This window comes from Podarcis vaucheri (genome assembly GCF_965113315.1).
Source record: "Podarcis vaucheri genome assembly, chromosome: 2".
Lineage (NCBI taxonomy): Eukaryota > Metazoa > Chordata > Lepidosauria > Squamata > Lacertidae > Podarcis > Podarcis vaucheri.
In genome coordinates, this window is record NC_138760.1 from 124,657,954 (window position 1) to 124,683,451 (window position 25,498).

At 46.9% G+C, this 25,498-nt stretch overlaps 2 protein-coding genes across 3 annotated transcripts; one reads left to right on the top strand and one right to left on the bottom strand.

Moving 5' to 3' along the window:
- Positions 1–1,948: 1,948 nt before the first annotated feature.
- LOC309524798 (uncharacterized protein) lies at positions 1,949–6,415 on the bottom strand. Its single transcript, XM_082209851.1, has 3 exons — positions 5,625–6,415; positions 3,787–3,910; positions 1,949–3,130 (listed from the first exon to the last, which is right to left on the bottom strand). The coding sequence occupies exons 1-3, from the start codon at positions 6,318–6,320 to the stop codon at positions 2,124–2,126; spliced, it is 1,827 nt and encodes a 608-aa protein (XP_082065977.1). The 5' UTR covers positions 6,321–6,415; the 3' UTR covers positions 1,949–2,123.
- Positions 6,416–8,828: 2,413 nt separating this feature from the next.
- On the top strand, positions 8,829–21,510 carry LOC309524663 (uncharacterized protein). Of its 2 annotated transcripts, XM_082209514.1 has the most exons (4): positions 8,829–9,378; positions 12,402–13,378; positions 15,240–15,360; positions 17,229–21,510. In XM_082209514.1, exons 2-4 carry the CDS (start codon positions 12,605–12,607, stop codon positions 18,776–18,778), a joined length of 2,445 nt encoding a protein of 814 aa, XP_082065640.1. In that variant the 5' UTR covers positions 8,829–9,378; positions 12,402–12,604; the 3' UTR covers positions 18,779–21,510. The 2 variants fall into 2 exon arrangements, with proteins under 2 accessions (XP_082065640.1, XP_082065641.1); XM_082209515.1 differs by lacking the exon at positions 8,829–9,378 and having other exon boundaries at positions 12,150–13,378.
- The last annotated feature ends 3,988 nt before the right edge of the window (positions 21,511–25,498 follow it).

Consider the following 25,498-nt stretch of genomic DNA (forward strand, 5'->3'; position numbering starts at 1 on the left):
AAAGACCCGGGAGAGAGAAAAGGGGGTGGCAGCAGGAGGGGGGGAAATGGCCCCTCGCTTTTGGCTTTGCCCAACACCAGGTCCTTTTGGGTGGGCCTTGACATGAAAAAAGGTTGCCACCAGCCCCTGAAGCCCACCGCCCAGACAGAAAACACGAGACAGGAAGTTTGGAACTTATTTATTTGGAAGGAAAGGTTTACTGGACGCCCCTCTTGGGCTCAGTTTGCCTACAAGTCACCTCCTTGGTGGTTTTTCACATTTGCACTACGGGTCAAATGTTAACGCGCCGAATATCCATACAAACACCCTTTGCCCCGTAACCACCTTCCAAGCAATATTCCGTTCCTTACTCCGTCGCTCTTCAAAGTATCTCCTTGCACAAACCCTCTTTCAGCCTTCCTCAAAAGTCAGAGCACAACGCTAAGAAGCCGCACTACGGGTAAGGAAATCCCGAGGTTCAAACCACATGCTTAGATGTTGCTGAACTACAACTCCCAACACCCCAATGCTTGCTGGGGCTGATGGGAGTTGTAGTTCAGAAGGATCTAAATGCGCGCCCGCCTGTGGTACTCTCTGGGAGAGGAGATGGCGGCCACTTTCCTTGTCCTGTTTGTTTGGCTTCTGTTCTAGACTGAACTTAGGTTTTCAAGCAGAGGTTGGATGGCCGTCTGCCATGGATGCTTCAGTTGAGATTCCTGCATTGCAGGGGGTTGGACTAGATGACCCTCAGGGTCCCTTCCAGCTATATGATTTGATGGTTGTAAGCCGTAGCTTAGCTTAGCACTCCATCCCAACCGGGTCTAGCTTGTCCAAACTACAAGCCGTAAACCACAGGCCAAATCATGGTTAGTCTGAACCAGGGCTAGTTCAACCATGGCCCCTGGTTTGGGGGAAACGCCAAGCCAAGCTTAGCTCAGCACAGCTGCAAATTATTGGGCGAGGAGTGAAGCGTCCCTGGGAGCCTGTGTGGCTTGGCTTCGTGCGATGTGCAAACTAGGGTCCTGTACGAGAAGCGCTTTCGACATTTTGGTGGGTCAGCAGCCACACGCACCCTATACATTTAAAGTGCTACAATAGCACTTCAAGCAATCCTGGCTTCAAGCAGTTCTGGGAGCTGTGGTTCTTTTAAGGATACTGATGAGTTTTTAGTACACCCTTGGTTCCCCCTCAGAGAGTTACAATTCCCTGTGGTTTAACTATTTCTGGGCTAGCAGTCTTTAACCTGAAGCATCTGTAACCTGAAGCGTATGTAACCCGAGGTACCACTATAGTAACTTGAAGTCTGCTGTAAATAATAAACACAGCTATAAGTAACAAGTTCCTGGTTCCTGCTTCATACATCCTGCCTGCTTTCAAGAACTCTGCGTATGCTCTGCTAAGGTCTGGCTAAGGTCCTGCAACAGGTCAAAGTTGCAAAACACCAACATGGTCGCCTTTGCCACTGTATTCTGCTCTGGTCAGACCTCACCTGGAGTACTGTGTCCAGTTCTGGGCACCACAGTTCAAGAAGGACACTGACAAACTGGAACATGTCCAGAGGAGGGCAACCAAAATGGTCAAAGGCCTGGAAACGATGCCTTATGAGGAACGGCTAAGGGAGCTGGGCATGTTTAGCCTGGAGAAGAGGAGGTTAAGGGGTGATATGATAGCCATGTTCAAATATATAAAAGGATGTCACATAGAGGAGGGAGAAAGGTTGTTTTCTGCTGCTCCAGAGAAGCGGACACGGAGCAATGGATCCAAACTACAAGAAAGAAGATTCCACCTAAACATTAGGAAGAACTTCCTGACAGTGAGAGCTGTTCGACAGTGGAATTTGCTGCCAAGGAGTGTGGTGGAGTCTCCTACTTTGGAGGTCTTTAAGCAGAGGCTTGACAACCATATGTCAGGAGTGCTCTGATGGTGTTTCCTGCTTGGCAGGGGGTTGGACTCGATGGCCCTTGTGGTCTCTTCCAACTCTATGATTCTATTATTGGACTTAACCATCCAGGGGTCCTTTACCTTTTTCTTTTTTTCCAAGGCGGGAGCTCACCCCTTCACTGGGATTCAAACCTTTTTACCTAGCACTGATTCCTCTTTACACAAAATCCCCCTCTCTCTTTCTTGACCTTCCCCTTCCGGCCCTAACTTTTCCTCGCCGCGTGGATTTTCAGGTGCGTGATGAGCGTCGAGCGGAGGCGGAAGCGCTTCCCGCACTCGGAGCACTCATACGGCTTCTCCCCCGTGTGGATCCTCAGGTGCCCGGCCAGGAGGGTGCTGACGCCGAAAGTCTTCCCGCACTCCAGGCACTGGTAGGGCTTTTCCCCCGTGTGGACCGCCTGGTGCCGGATGAGTTGCTGGCTGACGGCGAAGCCCTTCCCGCACTCCAGGCACTTGTAGGGTTTCTCCCCGGTGTGGACCCGGCGGTGCGTGATGACCTGTGAGCTGTTGCAGAAGCGCTTCCCGCAGTCCGGGCACTGGTAGGGCTTCTCTCCGGTGTGGGCCCTCTCGTGCCGGATGAGGTCCGAGCTGATGCTGAAGCCCTTGCCGCAGTACGAGCACCTGAAGGGCTTGAGGCCCGTGTGGATCTTCTGATGGTTCTTCAGGTGCGAGCGCTGGCGGAAGCTCTGCCCGCACTCGGCGCACTGGTAGGGCTTCTCGCCCGAGTGGGTCCTCTCGTGCTCAATGAGCTGCGTGGTCACTGGGAAGCTCTTCCCGCAGGCCTGGCACCGGTAGGGCTTCTCGCCCGTGTGGGTCCTCTGGTGAACCACCAGCGTGGACTTGGAGCGGAAGCTGCGCCCGCAGTGAGGGCACTTGTAGGGCTTCTCGCCCGTGTGCACCCTCTCGTGGGCCAGCAGGCCCGTCCGGCGGCTGAAGCTCTTCCCGCAAACTCCACAGGTCGTCTCCCGCTTGCCTCGGGGAGGTTTCGGCTGGTTCGCGGGTTCGCCGAGGTGGGCAGAGGCGTCTCCGCAAGCGACGTTCTCCTCAGGGCCCTTTCCCAACTTCCTCTTGGGTCCAGGCTGCGTCGAAGGAGCATTTTCTTCTTCCTCTGTTGTCGGTAGGAAACGCCTTCCTTCCCCCTTGTCTGGCAGCTCCACCGGCTCTGAAATGTTCACCTGTGAATCCTCCATTTCTCTCGTCTGTCTGTCATCTGGGAGTGAAATAATAATAATAATAATAATTTATTCTTTATACCCCACTCATCTGGCTGGGTTTCCCCAGCCACTCTGGGCGGCTCCCAACAGAATATTAAAAACCCTATAAAACATCAAACATTAAAAACTTCCCTAAGCGGGGTGGCCTTCAGAGAACGAAGAGAGGTCCATTTGGCAAACTGTTTCCCGCTAGTAGCCTCGTACGCAGGGCTGCTCAGGGATTCTTACAAACAAACACATAAAATCTGGTCCATTCTTAAACCACGGTTTAAAAACAGTGCAGTTATGAAACGTTTGTGGTGCCATCTTGAATCAAAATGGCAGCCGGTGGTCTGCAAACATAGATGGAAACCTCCTCCTGGATCTCAGGAAATTTGGTTGAAAATATCACACAATGTTAAATGGTACTAAATTATAAAAATAATATTAATATATAATAAAACCGCAAGTACTTGGAAATTGTGATTAGTAATTTTTATGCCATTTTACACATATTTCGCATAGCAAGGAAACTGAATTACATTGATCCCACCAAAATATCTTTTGAAGCCCCAAGTCATGTTACACCCCTGATGTTACACCACATCAGCACCCCTGATTCTGGGGGGATTTGAAAGCTGGAAAATTCAACGTGCCCTATCAGCACACCTACCCATGCAGCTGCCACCCCTGTTGCCCTCCTGCTTCAGCTCTGCACCCGGCTGCTTCTCTCCTGTCTCTGAAGGCGCCTGATCAGCTTCAAGGGGATTCACGGGCATCTCCTGCTGGTAAACGCCCTGGAAAAAAAGAGAAGCGAGGATTTCCATCACAGGGCCAATGAGGACCTGGTGTTACAGGTCCCTGCCTCCTCTGTAAATACAGCTTTTAAAAACTGATTTTATGTCCCCTCCAGACTGGTGTCTTTGCACTTAAAGCACAGGACTGCCACACACACACCAAGAATCCCCCCCCCCCTCACAGGGCTACAGTTCCCAGCACTCTTGACAAACTACTGTTCCCGGGTTACAGTGGTACCTCAGGTTACATACGCTTCAGGTTACAGATTCCACTAACCCAGAATAGACCCTCGGGTTAAGAAATTTGCTTCAGGATGAGAACAGAAATCGCGCAGTGGCGGCACGGTGGCAGCAGGAGGCCCATTAGCTAAAGTGGTGCTTCAGGTTAAGAACAGTTTCAGATTAAGAACAGACCTCCAGAACGAATTAAGCTCTTAACCTGAGGTTAAAAATCATTACCGAATTTATTAAGGAAGTTACAGGCCATGTGTGGATTGGAAAGGACGCAGCATGTTCACCCACAAAACATTTCCAGGTGCAAACAATAATCTCGCTTTCAGGCTGAGGGAGCCAGCGTTTGTCCACAGACAGCTTTCTGGGTCATGTGGCCAGCATGACTAAACTGCTTCTGGCACAACAGAACACCGTGACGGAAGCCAGAGCGCACGGAAACGCCATTTACCTTCCTGTCACAGCGGTACCTATTTATCTACTTGCACTGGCGTTCTTTCGAACTGCTAGGTTGGCAGGAGCTGGGGCAGAGCCACTGCTTTTTTCCTGGGGGGATGCAGAAAATACTCCTAAACTTTTTGTGAATGTAAGTTTAGCCTCATTGAGGGGCAGTATTTCAACATGAGTAGGAAAATGAGAGTACCCCTAAACATTTTTTAGAAAAAAGCATTGGACAGAGCACTGGGAGCTCACCCAGTTGCAGGGATTCGACCCACCGACCTTCTGATCGGCAAGCCCAAGAGGCTAAGTAGTTTAGACCACAGCACCGTAAGGCGGATTGTGTGTCATCGCCCCAATACCTTCCAGAGCACAAATCATCATGAATGCATAAGAAAAAGAGTTACTGTATTTTTCGCTCCATAGGACACACTTGGCCATAAGACGCACCTAGTTTTTAGAGGGGGGAATGGAAGAAAAAAAATATTCTTTAAAGGGAGCTCTGAGCAGAGACTGTATGCATCCCAGGCTCTGCTCAGTGCTCCCTTTCACAAGCCGCATGGAGCGTGTGTGCGGCGTTTGCAGGCTTTTCCCTGAGGAGGGAGAAGGGCAGTCCATCACTGACAGGTTGCCCTTCTCCCTCCTCGGGGAAAAGCCCTCAAGAGCCGCACACACGCTCCGCGCGGCTCTTTAAAGGGAGTGCGGCTCTTGGGGGCTTTTCCGGAAGGTGGGGGAAGGGACGGAGGGGCTAAGCCAGAAGCTAGAACAGCAAGCGGGAGCGCTGCGCAGCGACCCCTCTCGCTGTTCTGGCTTCTGGGATAGCTGCGCAGCCTGCATTCGCTCCATAAGACGCACACACATTTCCCCTTACTTTTTAGGAGGGAAAAAGTACATCTTATAGAGCAAAAAATACAGTACTTCTCCAAGATGCAATTCTATGGGAAGTGATGGATCAGTGGAATAAAACACATCTGGGAGCAGCCAACTCTCCTTTGCTCTGTTTCTCCATTTTCTAAAGTCTTGTCTAGGACAGATCTGACCTCACCTGCTCCCCGCAACTCCCAGCTTCCCGTTCTCCTTGCAGGAACCCCTCGGCCAGGGCCACCGCCCGGGCGCAGCTCTCGGGACCTCCTCTCTTCACCCAGGTCTGGATCTCCGGCGGCAGGACGGCCAGGAACTGCTCCAGGATCAGCAGCTCCAGGATCTGCTCCTTGGTGTGCCTCTCTGGCTTCAGCCAACGGTGGCACAGGTACCAGAGCTGGCTGCACACTTCCCGTGGTCCCTCGACCTCCTGGTAGCGGAACTGGCGGAAGTTCAGCCGCTGTGCCTCCATGGCGACGGCACCCTTTTCCGAGGGATCTGAGTAGCCCACCTCAGAGTCCAAGCAGCTGGAGGCCGGTTTGGCTTCCCCACCGTGGCCTGGGAGGAGTTGTGTGGCCTGTTCTCTGCTCGGATCGGCCAGCCCATCTAAGGAAGGCGGGCAAGTCTTTGTGACGTCCCAAGGGGCAGGAAGCAGGAGTGGTGGGTTACCCCATTTGGGTCTTCTGACCGCCTGCTCCCCACTGCCGCTCAGGAGGTCCTCTTTTCCCCCACAAAGGTCGGAGTGGTGGAGTCTGTGAGGCCCTTCCAACCTGGCTGCCGAATCCTGACCCTCTGGGTCCACGGAGGGCAGAGCCACATCCTCTGGCGCAGACTGGAAACAGAGGCCCGGGGTTGCCGACGCTTCCTGTTCCGTAGCCATTTTTGTGTTCGTCCCACCCAAAACCCACCAAGGAAAGATTCAGTCCTCTCTCAGTCCGCTATCAAAGTCCAAGCCTCCAGTCTTGCTGCAATTCCTCAGCAGAGTATATCTGTGTATCTGAAGAAGTGTGCATGCACACGAAAGCTCATACCAAGAACTAACTTAGTTGGTCTTTAAGGTGCTACTGGAAGGAATTTTTTATTTCAGCAGAGTATGTCAACGAAACTGTTTCATCCTGGGGAACGCCGGGCAAGCTCCCCATTAAGACGAAGCAGAGGGCATCTTTGGGAGTTGGTGGTTTTCCAGATGACTGACAGCACGGCATTTTTCTCTAATAATAATAATAACAACAACAACAATAATATTTTATTTATACCCTGCCCTTCCCAGTTCAGAAAACAGGGCTCAGGGCGGCTAACAACAAACTTAAAACACTTAATTGATGCTACAAAAAACAGCATTAAATACGGTATAAAACGTGAATAACAATAAAACAAAAAATCGATTTAGGGGGGAAATCCATCCAATAAACATTAGATGATCACCAGGGCTAGCTGGCTAAATTGGTCCTATTTGGGCCAGCGAGGAGACCAGGGGAGAATTAGCTGTGGGATCCCAGAGCAGGTAAGGGGAGGGAGAGGGAATAAAAGATCAGGCTAAGTTCAAATTGAAAGCCAGGCGGAATAGCTCTGTCTTACAGGCCCTGCGGAAGGAAGTTAAATCCTGCAGGGCCCTGGTCTCATGGGACAGAGCATTCCAGCAGGTCGGAGCCATCACTGAGAAGGCCCTGGCCCTGGTGGAGGATAAGCTGACTTCCTTAGGGCCCAGGACCTCTAAACTATGGTTATTCATGGACCTTAAGGTCCTCTGTGGAGCAAACCAGGAGAGGAGGAAGACAAGAATGTGGAAGGGGAGAAACAGGTAAGGCTCATCAGCAGAAGTATAGTGTCCAGTTCAAGGGAAGTAATAGTACCACTCTGTTTTGCCTTAGTCAGACCACACTTGGAATACTGTGTCCAATTCTGGGCACCACAGTTTAAGAACGATATTGAGAAGCTGGAATGTGTGCAGAGGAGGGCAACCAAGATGATCAAGGTTCTGGAAACTAAGCCTTATGAGGAGCGCTTGAAGGAGCTGGGTATGTTTAGCCTGGAAAAGAGGAGACTGGGAGGAGATATGAGAGCCATCTTCAAATAACTTAAGAGCTGTCACATGGAAGAGAAGCATGCTTGTCTTCTGCTCTGGAAGGTAGGACTCGAACCCATGACCTCAAGCTCCAAGAAAGGAGATTTTGACTAAACATTAGGAAGAGTTTTCCGACAGCGAGAGCTGTTTGGACAGTAGAACGGTCTCCCTCGGGAGATTGTGGATTCTCCTTCCTTGGAGGTTTTCAAGCAGAGGTTGGATGGTCATCTGTCATGGATGCTTTAGCTGAGATTCCTGCATTGCAGGGGGTTGGAACAGATGACCTTTGGAGTCCCTTCCAACTCAATATTCTATCATTCTAATGCTGGAAATGAAGTATTTTGGTGCGTCTCTGAAACTGAGTGCCAAAGAGATGGCAAAACCTACAGGAAGAATTAGAAACCAGGAAGAGGAGGTCTTTAATTAAGAATGGGTAAATTTTATAACTTTTTTGAAAAGCTGTTGTAAACAACTACATACATCGGCAGGATTGACAGAAAACTGGCAGTAAAAAATTGAGCTATGGATTGGCAAAGGAATTATTAAAAATAAGAGTTATGATAGAGAGGGGGAAATCATTACAGTAAGATCCACAATTGGGGGGGGGGGGAGTCAGAAGATATTATATATTTATGTATTTAATTCATTTGCTCATGTAAAATAGAAAATGCAAAAACAAAATTTATACATAAAAAGAAAGTGAGTGCCAAAGTGTGAAGAGGGGGAGGGAAGCATGATGTGCAGCATGCAATATTTCTCTCCCTGCAATGAAAGCATTCATCTCCTGACTCCTGCATGTCAAAGGTCTGTTCAAAGGAGAAAGCAAGACCCCTCCCCCCCTCCTACCGCTGTGGGTCCCCAGATGTTGTTGGACTACAACTCCCATCATCCCTGAACTCTGGCCTTGCTAGCTAGGGGTGATGGGAGTTGTAGTTCAACAACATCTGGGGACGCACAGGTTGAGAAAGGCGGGCTTCGTTGGTAACCCTTTCCCCCCTAAAAAAATAAAGGCACAGGAGCCCTGCCCCCATGATGCATCTTCAGCCTGCCTCAAAGGGACTAGCGCCTTGAGCTGATGCGTTTGCTTTGCTCCTCCCCTGCTCCTCCCCTATGATACCTCTCTCCCTGCGCAAAAGGCTCTCACCTCTGCTCCTCCTTGCAGCCGTGCAGAATGTGCAGCTTCCTCTCCATCAGACAGGAAAGGAAAGGAAGGGGCCCTCCCCACCCCAAAAAAAACCCTGCTTGGTCCTCTCTAGCACCCGGAACTCTATTGATCTTAAAGGGGCCGTTCACACGAGCTGTCGCTGTGCTCCAATGGGTGATGGAGGGAGGCGGGGCAAGGAGCACAGCTGTCAACTCTTCCCTTTCCCTGCGAGGAATCCTATTCGCAATAAGGGAATTTCCCTTGGGAAAAGGGAAACGTTGACAGCTATGGCAAGGAGGGTGTCAGGACTGGGTGACCCTGTCCCTGATCTCGGCTCTGTTGGGTGCACAAGCCACTAGACACAAGCAGGACTGATTTTTGCTAGGGATCAAGAAATTCCTGAGAAAGAAAATGTGTAGAGTAACCATTTAAATGCAAAAAAACCCAAAAACCCCCAGCAACGGCGGTGATGAAATACAGCATCTGAGCACGTGCAGAAAGCCGTGCAATCGAGCGAGGCTACAAGGGAGGCGACCCGGTGCTGAAAACAGCTGAGATTTACTCAGAGTAAATATTGGATGGACAGGACTGGGCTACGTGAGGAATATTGTCAATTGCAGCCTTTTCAAGTTCAAAGCCCCCTGGAAGCATTTTTGTTTTTAAGGGGACTTATATCTGCAAAGACATAAAGATAGGATTGCCCTGCGAGAAAGATATCCACAGCAGAAGGTAAGCAACAGCAACAGCAATAACAACCAACACTGAATTTATGTAGATGTGAGATAATATTTTTAGGTACTGTATATGCTTTTAAATGTTAATCACTTGGAGACTTTTAAATGTTATTGTTTATTATTAAAATGGATTAGTCACTTGCTACCAAAAGGTATCCAAGCGACTAGCATTTATAAACATATACATGAATACAGTATTATTATTATTATTATTATTATTATATTATTATTATTAATATTATTATTACTGTATTATTGTTATTATTTATTAATTTTCCAATAAAAGACATCCTATTAACATATCCAATAATAATCCAATTAAAATTATATATATATATATATATATATATATATATATATATATATATATATGCTTTCGTAGATTTTCACGGGTACAGGAATGCAGGTTTTGGTGTCTTCGGGTGTCTTCCCGTGTAAGAGTCGGGGTGTCTGTGCGACGTTTCGACGAGGTCTCACTCATCATCTTCAGGCTGGTGCTTTCGGCTTCTTGTTACAAGAAGACACCAAAACCTGCATATATATATATATACACACACACACACACACACACACACACACACACACACACACACATATACACATACACACACACACACACACACACACACACACACACAGTGGTACCTCAGGTTACAGACGCTTCAGGTTACAGACTCCGCTAACCCAGAAATAGTGCTTCAGGTTAAGAACTCTGCTTCAGGATGAGGACAGAAATCGTGCTCTCGCGGTGCGGCAGCAGCAGGAGGCCCCGTTAGCTAAAGTGGTGCTTCAGGTTAAGAACAGTTTCAGGTTAAGAACAGACCTCCGGAACGAATTAAGTACTTAACCCGAGGTACCACTGTATTACGATTTGGATTATAATTTGGTCTTTTTTAAAAAAATTCAGAATTTAAATGAGCCAAACCAAATTCCAGACTTCCAGGATCAGGGTGGGCTCTTGGGGATAGGGCATATGACATGCTTACCGTATGAGCCGAGCCAAAGCGTTGAACAGATCAAGCAGAGCTTCCTAGCATGGCCAAAAATGAATGGAAAAGGGAATATACTGTATACAGCTGTGTGCAACTTTCCTGTGTTCCCTTTCCTGTTGGGAAGCTGCTGCAAGAAGACTATGAGTTGAGCAAGGCTCCTGTTAGAAGGTGAACTGCAATAGCTATCTGCAACGGCAGGGAAAGCGAGTGGGCTGCAAATTATTGCTTGTTGCAATATCTTGCAGTAGTCTCAGTTTTTAACCGTTTTGATCCGGTTGCCAGGAGCGGCAGGAGAGAGAGTCGGGCAGCCAGGTTGGGTGTGTGTGTCTCAATTATTAGTACTATTTTGATGTTAAAAATAGATGCAGGAGCTCCCTGACTCCAGCTGTCAAATTCTCTCTTGAGAGTCCTTTAGACCACCTGTTTATGGAGCATCCACCCTGCTCAGTTTCACAGGGAGGTTATTATTAGTAATAATAATAATAACATTTGGGCATTCGTTCTGACTGCTTGCAGGGAGGGTAGTTGGTTCAAAGCAAGTGTCGTGCCATACTTTCCTGTGCGTTTCCCCCATCGCTTACAGCAGAAAAGTCTGGTCTTTTGGAGAAGGGTTTTTTGTTGTGCCAGACCTCCCAGTCAGCTTTGCACAACTGGAATAATAATAATAATAATAATAATAATAATAATAATTTATTTATACCCCACCCTTCCCGGTTCAGAAAACTGGGCTCAGGGCGGCTAACAACAAATTTAAAACACTTAACTGATGCTACAAAAAACAGCATAAAATAAAATGTGAATAACAATAAAATCAAAAATCAATTTAGGGGGGAAATCCATCCAATAAACATTAGATGATCATCAGGGCTAGCTGGCTAAATTAGTCCTATTTGGGCCAGCGAGGAGACCAGGGGAGAATTAGCTGTGGGATCCCAGAGCGGGTAATCTTCATAAAAAGGGGAGGGAAGGAAGGGGAATAAAAGATCCTGCTAAATTCAGATTGAAAGCCAGGTGGAATAGCTCTGTCTTACAGGCCCTGCGGAAGGAAGTTAAATCCTGCAGGGCCCTGGTCTCATGGGACAGAGCATTCCACCAGGTCGGAGCCATCACTGAGAAGGCCCTGGCCCTGGTGGAGGATAGTCTGACTTCCTTAGGGCCCGGGAATTGGCTGATACGTGATTGAAACCATCCCGCAAATACAGTAAGCCCACAACGTACGCAGGAATTACATTCCGGGGATTGCGCCTAAAGCCCAAATCGTGTATAGTTAAAACACCTTGGGTTCAATGGCAGACACCAGTCCCCTTTAAATTTATATATATATATATATATTTGCCAGTGCGTAAAGCTGAATTGTATGCAAATTGTAGGCTTACTGTAGTGACAGTCTAGAGTGCCCAGATTTAGAAATTCTGCTGCCCCCTGCTTAATAAATAAGGGTTGATGGAGGAGCAATATTTGAAAGGCCAGAAGTTCCCCACACAGCAAGTGAAGGATGTCAGCTGGACTCTAAATAAGAAATGATGTGGCATTGTGAAAAAATGAAGGTGATTGTATGTTCGGAACAGGAGCAGGAAACCTGATTTTAAGAAATTGTATTAAATTAATTTAAATTGGTTTGATGTGTAATAATTTGGAAAATTAATAAAAATAATTTGGGAGAAAAGAAGTTCCTCACACCTGCCATAATAAATAGGCAATTTTTTGTTGAATAAGCAGCTTTTAGGAACTGCATGTACAGATTCTTTTTTCTTTCATGTGTTCCCCTTCCTTCCATTCCAAGGGCCTTCTCGGTAGTGGCACCCGCCCTGTGGAAGGCCCTCGTACCAGATGTCAAGGAAATAAACAACTTTATTGACTTTTAGAAGACATCTGAAGGCAGCCCTGTTTAGGGAAGCTTTTAATTTTTGATCTTTTATTGTGTTTTTAATATACTGTTGAAAGCCGCCCAGAGTGGCTGGGGAGGCCCAGCCAGATGAGCGGGCTATAAGTAATAAATTATTCTTATTCTTATTATTTTCCTTAGGTAGCTTCCACTCAACCACAAGCCCATTCAACGCAGCAGCTTCAGCTTGCTGAGAGGACTCGACAAGCTCTGCATAAGCGCCTTGTTGCAAAACATTGCGGATGGATTGGAAACCAAAAACTAGTTTCGCCTGCTATGCACGCCATGAAGAAAATGGGGACCGGAGGGTGAAAGGGCAGAGATGGCTTTAGAGGAAGTGGGGAATGGCCCAAGCCAAAACGGCTGCCAAGCAGGAAACACCCTTGGGCTCCTCTTCCCAGACTCCTATAGAGCAGAAGATGCTGCCAAGAAGGAAAATGGAGACTCGAGGCTCAAAGGACTGCAACTCCAGGGAGAGTTTGGAGGAAACGAGCCTTTCTCAGGTCAACGGGGGTGAATTTCGAAACCGAGGGCAGGTCAAAGAGGAGCCTGACGAGGGGTTGGCACAGCACTGGGAAGCCCAGTGGCAAGAGTTCCTGAAGACGGTGGAGTCGCCTCACTTGCAGTGGGGGAACCCGCAGTTGGAGGAAGCGCCCAGTGTGTCCACCCGGACCCAAGCACACATGGCTTCCTCAGAGGGCTCGTCCAGACGAGAAACTCTGATCCCGCCAAGCCTTGATGGGCAGAAGACCTGTGGCTTCTTGGAAGCCGCCGCCATGGCAGATGCTGCACAGGTGAAGGAAGAGAACTTAGACAATATCCCGGACAGCGGGGATGTGTCCCAGCAGCTCTTTAGGCAACTGCGCTGCCGGGAAGGGGACGGGCCACGCATGATTTGCGCCCGACTGTCCTTCCTTTGCCGTCAGTGGCTGAAGCCGGAAAGGCACTCGAAGGAGCAGATCTTGGACTTAGTGGTCCTGGAGCAGCTCCTGAACATCCTGCCCCCGGAGATCCAGAGCTGGGTCAGGGATCGCGGCGCAAAGACCTGCGCCCAGGCGGTGGATCTGGCCGAGGACTTCCTGCTGGGGCAGGAAGAGGATGGAAGGCTAGAGGAACGAGTGAGTATGTTAGTTTCATTTAACGTGGTTACCTCAAAGATCTTCTCACCCCTTATATACTCAGTCACAGACCCTCCAAGTGTCCCTTTTTCCCAGGGACAGTCCCGGATTTACAGAAACCATCTCGGTTTCTGATTTGATCTCGGAATGACCCACTTTTCTTTAGGATGTCTCTATATTCATTGGTGGAACGCGGGTGGCGTTGTGGGTTAAACCACAGAGCCTCTTGGGCTTGCCGATCAGAAGGTCGGCGGTTCAAATCTCCGTGACGGGGTGAGCTCCCGTTGCTCGGTCCCTGCTCCTGCCCACCTAGCAGTTCGAAAGCACGTCAAAGTGCAAGTAGATAAATAGGTACCGCTCTGGCGTTTCTGTGAGCTGCTCTGGTTTGTCAGAAGCGGCTTAGTCATGCTGGCCGCATGACCTGGAAGCTGTACGCCGGCTCCCTCGGCCAATAAAGCAAGAGGAGCACCGCAACCCCAGAGTCAGCCACGACTGGACCTAATGGTCAGGAGTCCCTTTACCTTTACCTTTATATTCATTGGAGAGATGTTGAAGTTATGCGACCCCTGAGCCAAGGAGATAAGTAATTATACAACCTTTAGAAGACATCTGAAAGCAGCCCTGTATAGGGAAGGTTTTTAATGTTGTATGTTTCATTACATTTTTATTTTTTATTTTATATAATTTTTGTTAGATTTTCTGTTTCACAATTTTAAATACTCATTTAAACGTCTTTACAATATCAACGACTTCCCTTCTTTTTCCATGGTTCATTTTGCATACCATAAATCCCTGCATATTTTACATAAACAAAGCCATTCAATATTCCATTATTACATCCATCAAAACATATTTACACTGCTGAATTTAATGCTGCCAGCGTTTTCAGGTGTATGCAATTTCCCCCCATATATTCAATAAACATTTTCCAATCTTCTTTAAACATATGTTCTTCTTGTTCTCTTATTCTATATGTTAAGTCTGCAAGCTACACGCATTCCATCAGCTTAAGTTGCCATTCTTCTTTAGTTGGGACCTCGCTCATTTTCCATTTTTGGGTTAACAAAACACGGGCCACAGTAGTGGAATGAATAAACAAACAAACAAACAAATAAACAAAAAATTACATTTTTATATATGTTGGAAGCCGCCCAGAGTGGCTGGGGCAACCCACTCAGATGGGGGGGCTATTATTATTATTATTATTATTATTATTATTATTACAATGGTACCCCGCAAGACGAACGCCTCGCAAGACGGAAAACCCGCTAGACGAAAGGGTTTTCCGTTTTGGAGGCGCTTCGCAAAACGAATTTCCCTATGGGCTTCCTTCGCAAGACGAAAGCCCATAGGGAAATCTCCGGGACAGCGGGGAAGCGCAGCGTGTCTTCCCCACTGTCCTCGGACCTCCTCCGAAGGCTGGCGGTGGGGCGGAAAGCCCTTCTCCTGGCGCCAGCCTTCGGAAGGCTCCTCCGAAGGCTGGCGGTGGGGCGGAAAGCCCTTCTCCGCACCGCCAGCCTGGCAAGCGGTTTCCATAGGAACGCATTAATTGATTTTCAATGCATTCCTATGGGAAACCGTGCTTCGCAAGACGAAAAACTCACATGAAGAAAAAACTTGCGGAACGAATTAATTTCGTCTTGCGATGCACCACTATATTAGCCCCTTGTCCTGATCCCTGTATCCAGCAGTGCTCCAGAAACAGGGTCATAGGCTTCAGGCGAACCAGAGCTGAGTGGAGATTTGAACCCTGGTCTCCCACATCTTGGTCCAACACTCTAACCACTGCACTACATTGCACTGCCTCTCATTGCATGTAAATTTGCTTGGTATATAAGGCAGCATCTTCTCTCTGTTACAGTACAGAGGCCTAGTCAGGAAGGGCGAATCCTTGAATTCCCCCCAAGAAGAGCTGACTCCATCGGAAGTGGGCCTGTCTGGGGAGAGCAAGCAGGAGTGCGACAAGGTCAACGAGATAGTCGGTAAATATTGTTGTTACGTGAGAGTCCGGAGGAAGTGGGTATCAGGTCGCTTTTAGATTGTTTGCTGGTATAACTCTCAAACCACCATGAATAAGGCTTGGTGCTGTAGAATTATTAATAGAATAATAGTTAATCATTACAGTTGGCTTCACAAGGGCTGGGATGGATCACTTTGGTTCTTGCTGCTTCAGAACAAAGATGGATCAGGTCACGACCTGTTCAGTCTAGCATCTTATTAGCTACAGCAACCTACCAGTCAGCAACCACTCCTTAAAGAGAGATTGTCTCTTGATAAAGAGCTCCCATTCAGCTGTCACGTGTATTTTGCAAAAAGGATCTACAGTCGTATCCTGGAAGTTGAACGGAATCCATTCCGGAAGTCAGTTCAACTTCCAAAATGTTCGAAAACCAAAGCGCGGCTTCTGATTGGCCTCAGGTAACTCCCGCAGAAAATTGGAAGCCGTGGAAGCTCCGTCGGATGTTCGGCTTCCAAAAATAGTTTGCAAACTGAAACAATCACTTCCAGGTTTGTGACATTTGGGAGCCAAAACATTCGAGAACTAAGCTGTTCGAAAACCAAGGTACGACTGTACTTATTTAAAAAATATGTTTTTCCCTATATTGAAATTGAAATACTTTATTGTCACTTGTACAACTTGCATACAGTGAGATTACACGAGCACCCCCACTCAGCTCTCTTAGTCTTAATTCCCCTTGTTTACTGACGCACACCCACCAAACCCAAGAGTCAGTTGCCCTCTTGTTATCTTTTCATTCAGCAGCCTAACAGCCCAGGGATAGAAGCTGTTCTTTACTCTGTTGGTGCGACTGATCATGCTTCTATATCTTCTGCCCGAGGTTTGACCCTGAGGATCATCTAGTCCAACCCCCTGCAATGCAGGAATTGTTGGGAATCTGAATACGTGCAGCTACTCACACAGAGTCAGTTAGGGTTTGGCAGACAGCCAAGTCAATGTGAAGGTGTAAGTCTGCCTGGTGATACAGAGGCATGGAGACAGCTCTATGATTGGTCAAGCTCTCTCATGGGAACAATGATTAATGGCCTACAAACTGGAATGTGTTAGTATGAGTTTGAGTTCAGGAGTTGTGTTTCGTGTAAGAGAGAGCTAGCTAAAGATCCGTGTTTTGTTCTGTTCCTGTAAATAGTCCACTGTATATAATAAACACCTAACTACAAGTTCCTGGTTCCTGCTTCGTCCATCCTGTCTGCAGCCAAGTTGCCAATTGCTTTCGTGAACTCTATGTTTACTCTACTAGGTCTGGCTAAGGTCCTGCAACTAGTCAGAAAGTTGCGAAACACCAATAGGGTTTGCCAGTAGGAATCACAGATTGAACCTGCAACCTTGGCATTATCAGCACTGCTCTCTATCCAGCTGAGCTATCCACGATGCTGGACTCAATGGGCCTTTGACCTGATCCCACAAAGCTCTTCTTAAAATACTGTATTTTTCGCTCTATAAGACGCACCAGACCACAAGACGCACCTAGTTTTTGGAGGAGGAAAACAAGAAAAAAAATATTCTGACTCTCAGAAGCCAGAACAACAAGAGGGATCGCTGTGCAGCGAAAGCAGTGATCCCTCTTGCTGTTCTGGCTTCTGGGATAGCTGCGCAGCCTGCATTCGCTCCATAAGACGCACACACATTTCCCCTTACTTTTTAGGAGGGGAACAGTGAGTCTTATAGAGCAAAAAATACGGTATATTTTAAGACTACATAAACTATTTTGTTTTCTTTTTGTTAAGTATTACCCTTCCTGAGCCTGGAGGATGTGGGTGAGCTATCTCTACATTAAATTACACTTTTTAAGAACCTTTCCTGTTGTGTGGTTCTTTTTCTTCCTTGCAGGAAACGATTGTTCTTCTGCCACAGCAATGCTACATGAAAACGAAGAGGAAAACGGTGTCCTTGGATTTTTCGATCAAGTGGAACCATCTAGGCCGGCAGCGGGGAATGGAGAAGCCAGCCTTACCCAGTGCAGGGATCATCACAGTACATTTGAGAGTCTGTCCAGGCCTGAGAGCTGGAAAGGAGACCGCCAAGGGAGCGAAGCAGACCTCCGCAAGAGCTTTAATGAAATCATGGCCTGGCAGGAGACTCCAGCAGGTGAGAGACAAAAGACTTGCAAAATTTGTGGGAAAAAGTTCAGCTGGAGGACTGATCTCATCAAGCACAAGAGGACTCACACGGGAGAAAAACCTTACAAATGTTTGGATTGTGGGAAGTGTTTCAGCCAGATATCGGACCTAAACATCCACAAGAGAATCCACACGGGAGAAAAACCCTTTAAGTGCTCTCACTGTGGGAAAAGTTTCAGCAGGAGCACAAACCTTATTGTGCATGAGAGGATGCACACAGGAGAGAAGCCCTATAAGTGCTCCTACTGCGAGAAAACCTTCTGCGCCGGCTCGCAGCTTATTAGTCATCAGAGAATCCACACGGGAGACAAGCCCTATAAATGTTTTGAGTGTGGGAGAACCTTTAGTTGGAGCGCCACTTTTCGAAGACACCAGAGAATCCACACAGGTGAGAAACCATATCAGTGCTTGGAATGCGGCAAAAGTTTCAGTTTCAAGTCTGTCCTTATTGCTCACGAGAGAACCCACACGGGAGATAAGCCCCATAAGTGCTCCGAATGTGGGAAAAGCTTTAGTCAGAGGGCTCACCTTAGTAGTCACCAGAGAATCCACACCGGAGAGAAACCGTTTCAGTGTTCACAGTGTGGAAAAAGTTTCGGTCTGAGGTCAGTTCTGATTGCCCATGAAAATACCCACGTTTTAGAGAAGCCGCACAAGTGTTCAGACTGCGGGAAAAGTTTCAGCAACAAATCACAGCTCACGAATCATCAGAGGCTGCACACGGGAGATAAACCTTACAAATGTTTTGTCTGTGGGAAAACATTCAACTTGAGCTCCCTCCTTACTGGACATTTGAGAACCCACACCGGAGAAAAACCGTATAAATGTTCACACTGCGAGAAGTGCTTTGGTGGCAGATCTACTCTTGTGGCGCATGAGAGGACCCACACGGGAGAGAAGCCGCACAGATGCCCGGATTGTGGGAAAACCTTCAGCCAGAAGACTAATCTCAACAGTCATCAGAGAATCCACACTGGAGAGAAGCCTCATAAATGCCTGGACTGCGGGAAGGGCTTCAGTCAGAAATCGCACCTCCTTAACCACCAGAGGGACCACACGGGAGAGAAACCATTCAAATGTGCGTGCTGCGATAAATGCTTTGGCGCCAGGTCCACTCTCTTGGCGCATGAGAGGACCCACATGGGAGAGAAGCCACATGAATGCAAAGACTGCGGTAGGAGCTTCAGTCGGAAAGCGCACCTTGCCAGACATGAGCGAACCCACGGTGCCGGCAAACCATTCTTGGTGCTCAGTCAGTAGGAAGGTTTCTGGGTGGCCAGAGACCATCAGTGAAAGCAAACCCACCCTTGTAAACAAACTATATAATTTTTGCTGCAGGAACAAAGACGAACTTTGTTAACGGCCTCATCCCATCCACATGTAATTTTGGAATAAATCCCAGAGAGATTGGGGGGGGGGGTATTTCTGAGTGACATTCCTAGATTTCACTGCATGCTTGATGTCGTCATTTATGGGAACTTGTTTAGGGATTGTTTTGTGCTTTTTTGAGGGGAGGAAGGAGCCGTAACTCGGCAGTAGAGCACTGAGCGTAGTGGTCAGTCCCTGATGTCTCCATTTTAAAGAAAGGATCTAGTAAGCAGGAACCAACTCTGTACTAGAGGGGCCTACAACAAGCATTGCAGTGTGGAAAATGTCCAAAAGCCAAGCCTCTCCATTCCATTCCGCCTTTCCAGTTTCCAGGATTTCACCACTACCAGTCAGCATTCCGTGGCAACTGAGCATGCTCAGTCCTTACTGGGATTTCATTCCATTGCCTCAGTTTCCAGCTTTTCCTCCACCCCACATCCCACAACAGTCTCGACAGCATTCCGTTGCCACTGTGCATGCTCAGTCTTTATTGGGATGTTTTGGAGAGCTTCCCAACACCCCTTAATATTTTGGTTGTTGACTTTTATTTTAAAAAAATACTACCATATTTTTCTGTGTGTAAGACGATTTTTTCCCCTTTTTTAAAAATAGGCAGTGGGTGGGTGAGCTTTTGGTGGCAGCAAACCCTCCCCCAAAAGCTCAAGAAATATTGATTTATTAATTTGGGGTTCAAAAAAATATGGACCGTCTTATACATGGGGGCGTCTTATACAGTGATTCCCCCCCTAAAAATAAATAAATAAAATAAAATAAATGTTATGGGGTACTCTCGTTTTGACTCAAGAAAGCCACCATTTTATAAGTTCAGATTGGGGAAAATAAATGCAGCAAATGGACAAAAGTACAAAGATTCACAAAATGTTTAGGGGAACCAGGCAGAGGGCCTTCTCGGTAGTGGCTCCCGCCCTGTGGAACACCCTCCCATCAGATGTCAAAGAAATAAACAACTATATGACATTTAGAAGACATCTGAAGGCATCTGTTTTACGAAAGTTTTTAATGACTGATGTTTTAATGTATTTTTAACCTTCTGTTGGAAGCCGCCCAGAGTGGCTGGGGAAACCCAGCCAAATGGGCGGGGTAGAAATAATAAATTATAATTATAGGGGTATGCGTACCCATGCATACCTCCCACTGGTCTTATACATAGAAAAATATGGTATTTTGTACTTCTATAACCCTTGGTGATTACCCAAGTTTGCTGATGGCTCTTCTTTTTGGTACAAGACTTACCTCTCTTGAATAAAGAGAGAAAGACAAAAGACAATGATAAAGAAAGTACGCCCCTTAGGGCTTACTACTCTCTTACTACGTGTGTGTGTGTGTGTGTGTGTGTCTGTCTGTCTGTCTGTCTTCTGAAACCTCTCATTGATTGACACAATAATAGTGCAGTAGTGGCAGATTTATAGCAGATCGTCCACAGGTCATTCCACTTCATTAGTTGTTCTGCGCTGCTTCCCCAGTGTTACGGCATTAATGCCATCTATAGGGGACGCTCTTCATCACAATGTTGACGGAATAAAAGGGAATAAACCAGAGTGTTTGTGGTATAAAAAGCGACCGGATTAAGTCAGGAAGTGACTGGTCGTGCTGCAATTGGAAATGAGTTTATGCAACAGTTTATATTCAAAATGGAGGGAAACGGGCAGTTTCCAGCTATTGCAGTGGAAAGGATCTGCTAATACCTTGGTTCTCGAACTTAATCCATTCCGGGAGTCCGTTCGACTCCTGAAACCGTTCAAAAACCACGGTACAGCTTCCGATTGGCTACAGGAGCTTCCTGCACTCAAGCGGAAGCCGAGTCGGACGTTTGGCTTCCGAAAAGCATTCGCAAACCGGAACACTTACTTTCAGGTTTGCGGTGTTCGGGAGCTGATTTGTTCGGCAACTAAGTCATTTGAGAACCAAGGTACGGCTGTATTACTAACAGCTTGCCAGTCTTTCACGGGGGGGGGGGGCTACGTCTACAATGGAATGTGACGCAGAACCCACAAGTTGAATAAAAAGTTGTCCTGTCAACCAATTATTATTATTCTGTGGGCATCTTCCCTTATTTAAGTGCATGTAACCCAGTATCGCGGGTGGCGCTGTGGGTTAAACCACAGAGTCTAGGACTTCCTGATCAGAAGGTCGGCGGTTCGAATCCCCGTGACGGGGTGAGCTCCTGTTGCTCGGTCCCTGCTCCTGCCAACCTAGCAGTTCGAAAGCACGTCCAAGTGCAAGTAGATAAATAGGTACCACTCCGGCAAGAAGGTAAACGGCGTTTCCGTGCGCTGCTCTGGTTCGCCAGAAGCGGCTTAGTCATGCTGGCCCCATGACCCGGAAGCTGTACGTCGGCTCCCTCGGCCAATAAAGCGAAATGAGTGCCGCAACCCCAGAGTCGGTCACGACTGGACCTAACAGTCAGGGCTCCCTTTACCTTTACCCCATTAAAATGAAATGGATTTAATGTTTTGACATCACATCGTTGCTGTCTGTTTATAATGGAACGTAACTTGGGTGCATTTGAGTCGCATGAGCAAAGGACAAATGGGTCCCTGCCCCATTTTTAAGACTCTTGATGTATGTTTGGGGGGATGCAATAAAGAGAATAGGCTCCATAAGTAGGGGAACCAGTGTGATTTTTATTTCCCGGCAGGGCTCTTCACGGCTATATGGAAGTCACATATTCATTCAACTAAAGCGCTTTTTAAATTGCAGGAAAGGCTTTGCTTCAAGGTCGAGAAACCTGAGGAATGCAGCTCTCTGGACCTCTCCCCCAGGCCACATTTCCTCGCTGGCTCTGCTCCGCATGGTCCTTGATAATTTCGCCTGACTGGAAGGAGTCCTTGAACTCTGAGCATGCCTCTTGCTTGCCCACAGAGGAGATAGAGGCTTGTATGTGAGAGCATGTGCAGAAACTAGCCTAACATTAAAACCCAGCGAGAGCCTGGCTGCAGGATCAGGCCAATAGTCTAGTCCAGCATTACTCAGGGGTATTACTCAGAAGGGTGGTGGGAATCGGAGATTGGCAGATAGCTGAGAGGTGGGGAGGGGTGTTAATCAGAAGGGTGGTGGGAATCGGAGATTGGCATCTCAGCTATCTGCCAATCTCCGATTCCCACCACCCTTCTGAGTAATACCCCTCCCCACCTTCTCACTATATAGAAGGATCTGGCAACTTCTGTTTCAGTGTATCTGAAGAAGTGTGCATGCACACGAAAGCTCATACCAAGAACTAACTTAGTTGGTCTTTAAGGTGCTACAGGAAGGATTTTTTTTATTTTGACCATGGCAGACCAACACGGCTACCTATCTGTAATAAGGCATAAATTGGTCTTAACACTAAAGACCCAACCTCCCGTCTATTCCATATTTCGATTTTATATAACTTATTGCCAGCACACACTTTTATCATTATTAAACTTTTTCTTAATATATCTTTGTTATGTACTGAAGTTCTCACCCTGGGCCAGCAGGGGGATACTGTAGATAGTTTTCACTCAGGTCCACATATGCAAATAAGGAATTGAAAGTGATGTTCAGTGATTGGATAGTTACAGAAAGTTGTACTCTATATAAGCAGGCTGGCTGAACCCTTCAGTTCAGTTCTGTTCTGTGCCTGTGACTAAACAAGAGCTGTTTGAAGAATCACTGTGTCGTTTGATATGTACACCCATAACTTAACAATCTTAATTGTTATATCTGCCTTGCAACTATTACTGAAGTTCCACGAATGCTGCAACCGAGTTTAAACTACTATATTTGTATTTCAAATATACTTTGAAAACCTCCCATTTTGAATCAAATCCCTGTTTCGATTTATTCTTTATTTTTTCTGATAGACCATCTAATTCTGCATATTCTGTCAGCTTTTGGATCCAATCTTGTATAGAGGGAATTTAATTACTCTTCCATTTTCTCATTGGAACAGCTTTGCGGTGGCCCCACTGAAATGGGAAAGAACGGGATGGGGTGTGGGGCTGGAGACACGATTGGGGCGAGGGGCATAGCTGTCAACGTTTCCCTTTTTTTAAGAGAAATTCCCTTATTCCGAATAGGATTCCTAGCAAGAAAAGAGAAAAGTTGACAGCTATGGCAAGGGGTGCAGGCCAAGTTGGGGGGGGGAGTGGAGAACACTTTTGCAGTATTTCAGGTTATTAAAGTACAAGACTGCTAATGTCAAAACACAAAACAAAAGCATCCGTGACAGATGGCCCTCCAACCTCTGCTTAAAAACTTCCAAGGAAAAAGAGTCTACCACCTCCCAAGGGAATCCATTCCACTGTCGGACAGCTCTTACTGTCAGAAAGTTTCCCCCTATGTTGAGTTGGAATCTCCCTTCTTGTAACTTTAAGCCTTTGGTTTGAGTCCTACCCTCCTGAGCAGGAGAAAACAAGCCTTGAAATTTGCCTTAATAATAAACAATAAATGGAGGAGGAATACAAGTAACTCAATTTAAACAATCTGACATCAAGAATCTGACATCAAGAATCACAAAACAGAGAAACCAGTAGGAGAGCACTTCAATCTCCCAGGACATTCTATACAAGATCTCAAAGTAGCTGTTTTACTACAAAGGAATTTCAGAAATAGACTGGAAAGAGAAGCTGCTGAATTGCAACTCATTACCAAACTTAAAACCATGGAGAGACCTGGTTTGAACAAAGACATTGGATTCTTATCCCATTATACATGACTAAGCCATTTCTCACCTTCTCACCCCTTGCCTTTTCCTGTAAGACCTATTGCAGTCGTTAAGAGTCGTCAACAGGCTCATCTCAGCTATCTGCCAATCTCCCATTCCCACCACCCTTCTGAGTAATACCCCTCCCCACCTTCTCACTATATAGAAGGGTCTGGCAACTTCTGTTTCAGTGTATCTGAAGAAGTGTGCATGCACACGAAAGCTCATACCAAGAACTAACTTAGTTGGTCTTTAAGGTGCTACTGGAAGGAATTTTTTTATTTCAATTTAAACAAGTTTAAATATAAATGATCAGCAGCATCCTGCTAGAGTTACACACTTTTACCGTAATTTCCATTTATTTCGCCGGGTGTTTATGTATCTCTGCTAGATGAGGCCACAGGCAAATCTAGTTTAACCAATCCTACGGCACCCAGTTAGGAAACCAGATGCCTCAGGGAAGCCTGCAAACAAGGGACCTGTGAATATTTGCAAATTTTGTTTCTGATCATTTCCTTGGTGAATTTATTCAAATAACATTTGCCCCACCCACAACCCTCTGGGTTTCTTTATTTCATCCCTTTCCTCCGCCTGCTTGCTTATATATCTTCCTACAATCCTCCTGAAAGACTCCACGCATTTTTAGGAGGCTTTGGATGAGATGTTGTTGTTGTTTAGTCATGTCCGACTCTCTGTGACATGCCAGGCACTCCTGTCTTCCACTGCCTCCCACACTTTGGTCAAACTCATGCTGGTAGCTTCGAGAACACTGTCCAACCATCACGTCCTCTGTCGTCCCCTTCTCCTTGTGCCCCCCATCTTTCCCAACATCAGGGTCTTTTCCAGGGAGTCTTCTCTTCTCATGAGGTGGCCAAAGTATTGGAGCCTCAGCTTCAGGATCTGTCCTTCCAGTGAGCACTCAGGGCTGATTTCCTTCAGAATGGAGAGGTTGGATCTTCTTGCAGTCCATGGGACTCTCAAGAGTTTCCTCCAGCACCATAATTCAAAAGCATCAATTCTTCGGCGACCAGCCTTCTTGATGGTCCAGCTCTCACTTCCATACATCACTACTGGGAAAACCATAGCTTTCACTATATGGACCTTTGTTGGCAAGGTCTCTGCTTTTTAAGATGCTGTCTAGGTTTGTCATTGCTTTTCTCCCAGAAGCAGGCGTCTTTTAATTTTGTGGCTGCTGTCACCATCTGCAGTGATTATGGAGCCCAAGAAAGTAAAATCTCTCACTGCCTCCATTTCTTCCCCTTCTACTGGCCAGGAGGTGATGGGACCAGTGGCCATGATCTTCGTGTGTTTTTTTTGATGTTGAGCTTCAGGCCATATTTTGCGCTCTCCTCTTTCACCCTCATTAAGAGGTTCTTTAATTCCTCCTCACTTTCTGCCATCAAGGTTGTGTCATCTGCATATCTGAGGTTGTTGATATTTCTTCCGGCAATCTTAATTCCGGCTTGGGATTCATCCAGCCCAGCCTTTCGCATGATGAATTCTGCATATAAGTTAAATAAGCAGGGAGACAATATACAGCCTTGCCGTACTCCTTTCCCAATTTGGAACCAATCAGTTGTTCCATATCCAGTTCTAACTGTAGCTTCTTGTCCCACATAGAGATTTCGCAGGAGACAGATGAGGTGATCAGGCACTCCCATTTCTTTAAGGACTTGCCATAGTTTGCTGTGGTCAACACAGTCAAAGGCTTTTGCATAGTCAATGAAGCAGAAGTAGATGTCTTTCTGGAACTCTCTAGCTTTCTCCATAATCCAGCGCATGTTTGCAATTTGGTCTCTGGTTCCTCTGCCTCTTCTAAATCCAGCTTGCACTTCTGGGAGTGCTTGCTTATATATCTTCCTTATATATCTTGCTTATATATCTTCCTACAGGCCTCCTGAAGACTCCGCGCATTTTGACGAGGT